The sequence below is a fragment of the Phytophthora parasitica genome (genome assembly GCF_000247585.1).
Source record: "Phytophthora parasitica INRA-310 unplaced genomic scaffold supercont2.2, whole genome shotgun sequence".
Taxonomy (NCBI): Eukaryota; Oomycota; class Peronosporomycetes; order Peronosporales; family Peronosporaceae; genus Phytophthora; species Phytophthora nicotianae.
In genome coordinates, this window is record NW_008648988.1 from 357,078 (window position 1) to 358,943 (window position 1,866).

Here is a 1,866-nt window from a genome sequence, read left to right on the forward strand (position 1 = left end):
TGTTTTTTTGGAAAATATTTCGGGCTCCGCTTTGGTCTCCACTTCGATAGTGGTGTTCGTAGGCGTGAGTGCAATTTCCTCACACGCAGTAGGTTTATTGGTTGTTGCTATGGAATCCCCGACAAGTTGGCGTCCATGGTCGCCGGCATGGGAGGTGCGCCCGAAGCCGACTTCGATTCACTTAGCTCCACCTTTGTCGTAGCCGCTAGATAGATGTCGCCACCCTTGGTCCTTCTATTAGCTAATGGAGGTTGGATGTAATCGTCCTCCACTGCAAATTCGTCAATAGAGGCGTTGCTGCATGCCCAAATACCCATGTCTTCTTCCACTATCAGCTCGTCGGCATCCGCCTCCGAGTGAGGGAGTATTTCCTCATCTTTTCCACGGGCTTCACGCGTTGCGGATTCAAATGCACCTTGGATAAGGCCGAGAATCGCCTTATCAAATGTGCTGGAGTGCGTTGAAGCCCCGGGGCCAGATTGTACGTGCGCAATCTGCGCCAAATCGAATAGACCGGCTTAAACCGGTTTCCAAACCTGTCCACAAACAGTTCAGAATCATGTCGCGTGGTATCACCTCGCTGGTGTCCACGTTTATGGGGTATTCGGCACAAGCGTCCTCTTCGATTCGCAAGACGACCGACGTGCGATGGCCTCGTGGGTCGCCTACTACGAAAGCTCTAGAGTAGTAGTCGATGGTGTCCCCAGCATACCAGCTAGCGAGAATTAGTTCTGAGGCGCTGAATTCCTGTATGGGCTGTAGGTGCTCGAATGCGGAGAGAAGCGCAGCGGTGCGGCGTGGTGCTGATGCTGAGCACGAGTGATTCGATGATTTCTGTGTGGTACCAGCAAACCACACAGCTCGAAACACTCGGCTAACATTCGCGTCACTGCATTTCGACGCAGTGCAGGGGTAGGGAAGGGTCGAATCACTCTTGTAACAAGCAGAAACAGAGCATGCGTGCTCCTTTGCTGCTAGTGTGTTGGCAATTGTCTATGAGTTTGTGCGTTAATCAGGTCGGTACGTGCGAAATACGACGTTTTCTCCACACGCAGCAGACTACAACAAACGACCATACCGTTCAGTCATTTTCTTTGAACGCTATCGTGTGACCAAGTCCCAGAAGGACGCACGCAAGTTTTACGACTGTGGTACCGAAGCCTCCAGAAGACCAGGGGGTACGTTCAGGAACTTTATCAAGACTACACATAAACCAGTCCCACATTACCAACGCTGCCCACAAATTATGTGATCGGTAATAAATATTACTTCACTTTTGAATATTGCTCTAGTTATACAGCAGGAGGATTAAATGAGCCTCCCTTTTTTCCAACTCTGGTTATCAATAGATTTGAAGAACCATACAAAACTCAAGTAAGTATTGAGTTTATGTTTTTCCTAGTGCTTGGTGTGACCTCCAAACCTTGTACGCACAGTCTCGAGCCGGTCTGACATTGAGAATACGCTCTGTGTTGTTGCCCATATTGTACCAAATCTCCGTAGTTTAGCCTTCAGGCCGTCAATCGATGTGGCAGGATCCCGGTGTAGCTCTCGCTTCACGATAGACCACATATTTTCAGTCGGATTAAGGTCAGGACTTTGGGGCAGATGTCCAAGCGTGATAAGTTTGAGCTCGCGTAAACAACCACCCGTCAACTTGGCCCTATGGGTTGAGGCACTGTAATGAACAAATAGTGTTTCTCCCTCCAAACCGAGAAACAGTTTTGAAATATGAATATTTTCATGAAGGAGCCAGCAGTAGTAAACACCGTTAACTGATTCATCACAGAACTACAGGGTTCCAACGTCTTCAGCGGTCATACAGCCCCACACCATCAAAGACTTGCGACTAGACTTGAAAGTAGG

At 48.9% G+C, this 1,866-nt stretch overlaps 1 protein-coding gene across 1 annotated transcript; it reads right to left on the reverse strand.

Moving 5' to 3' along the window:
- Positions 1 to 107: 107 nt before the first annotated feature.
- Positions 108 to 1,483, reverse strand: PPTG_02174 (hypothetical protein; the record flags this gene model as incomplete). Its single annotated transcript, XM_008893191.1, has 3 exons — positions 108 to 494; positions 577 to 834; positions 1,424 to 1,483. The coding sequence occupies 3 exons, from the start codon at positions 1,481 to 1,483 to the stop codon at positions 108 to 110; spliced, it is 705 nt and encodes a 234-aa protein (XP_008891439.1).
- Between the last annotated feature and the right edge of the window lie 383 nt (positions 1,484 to 1,866).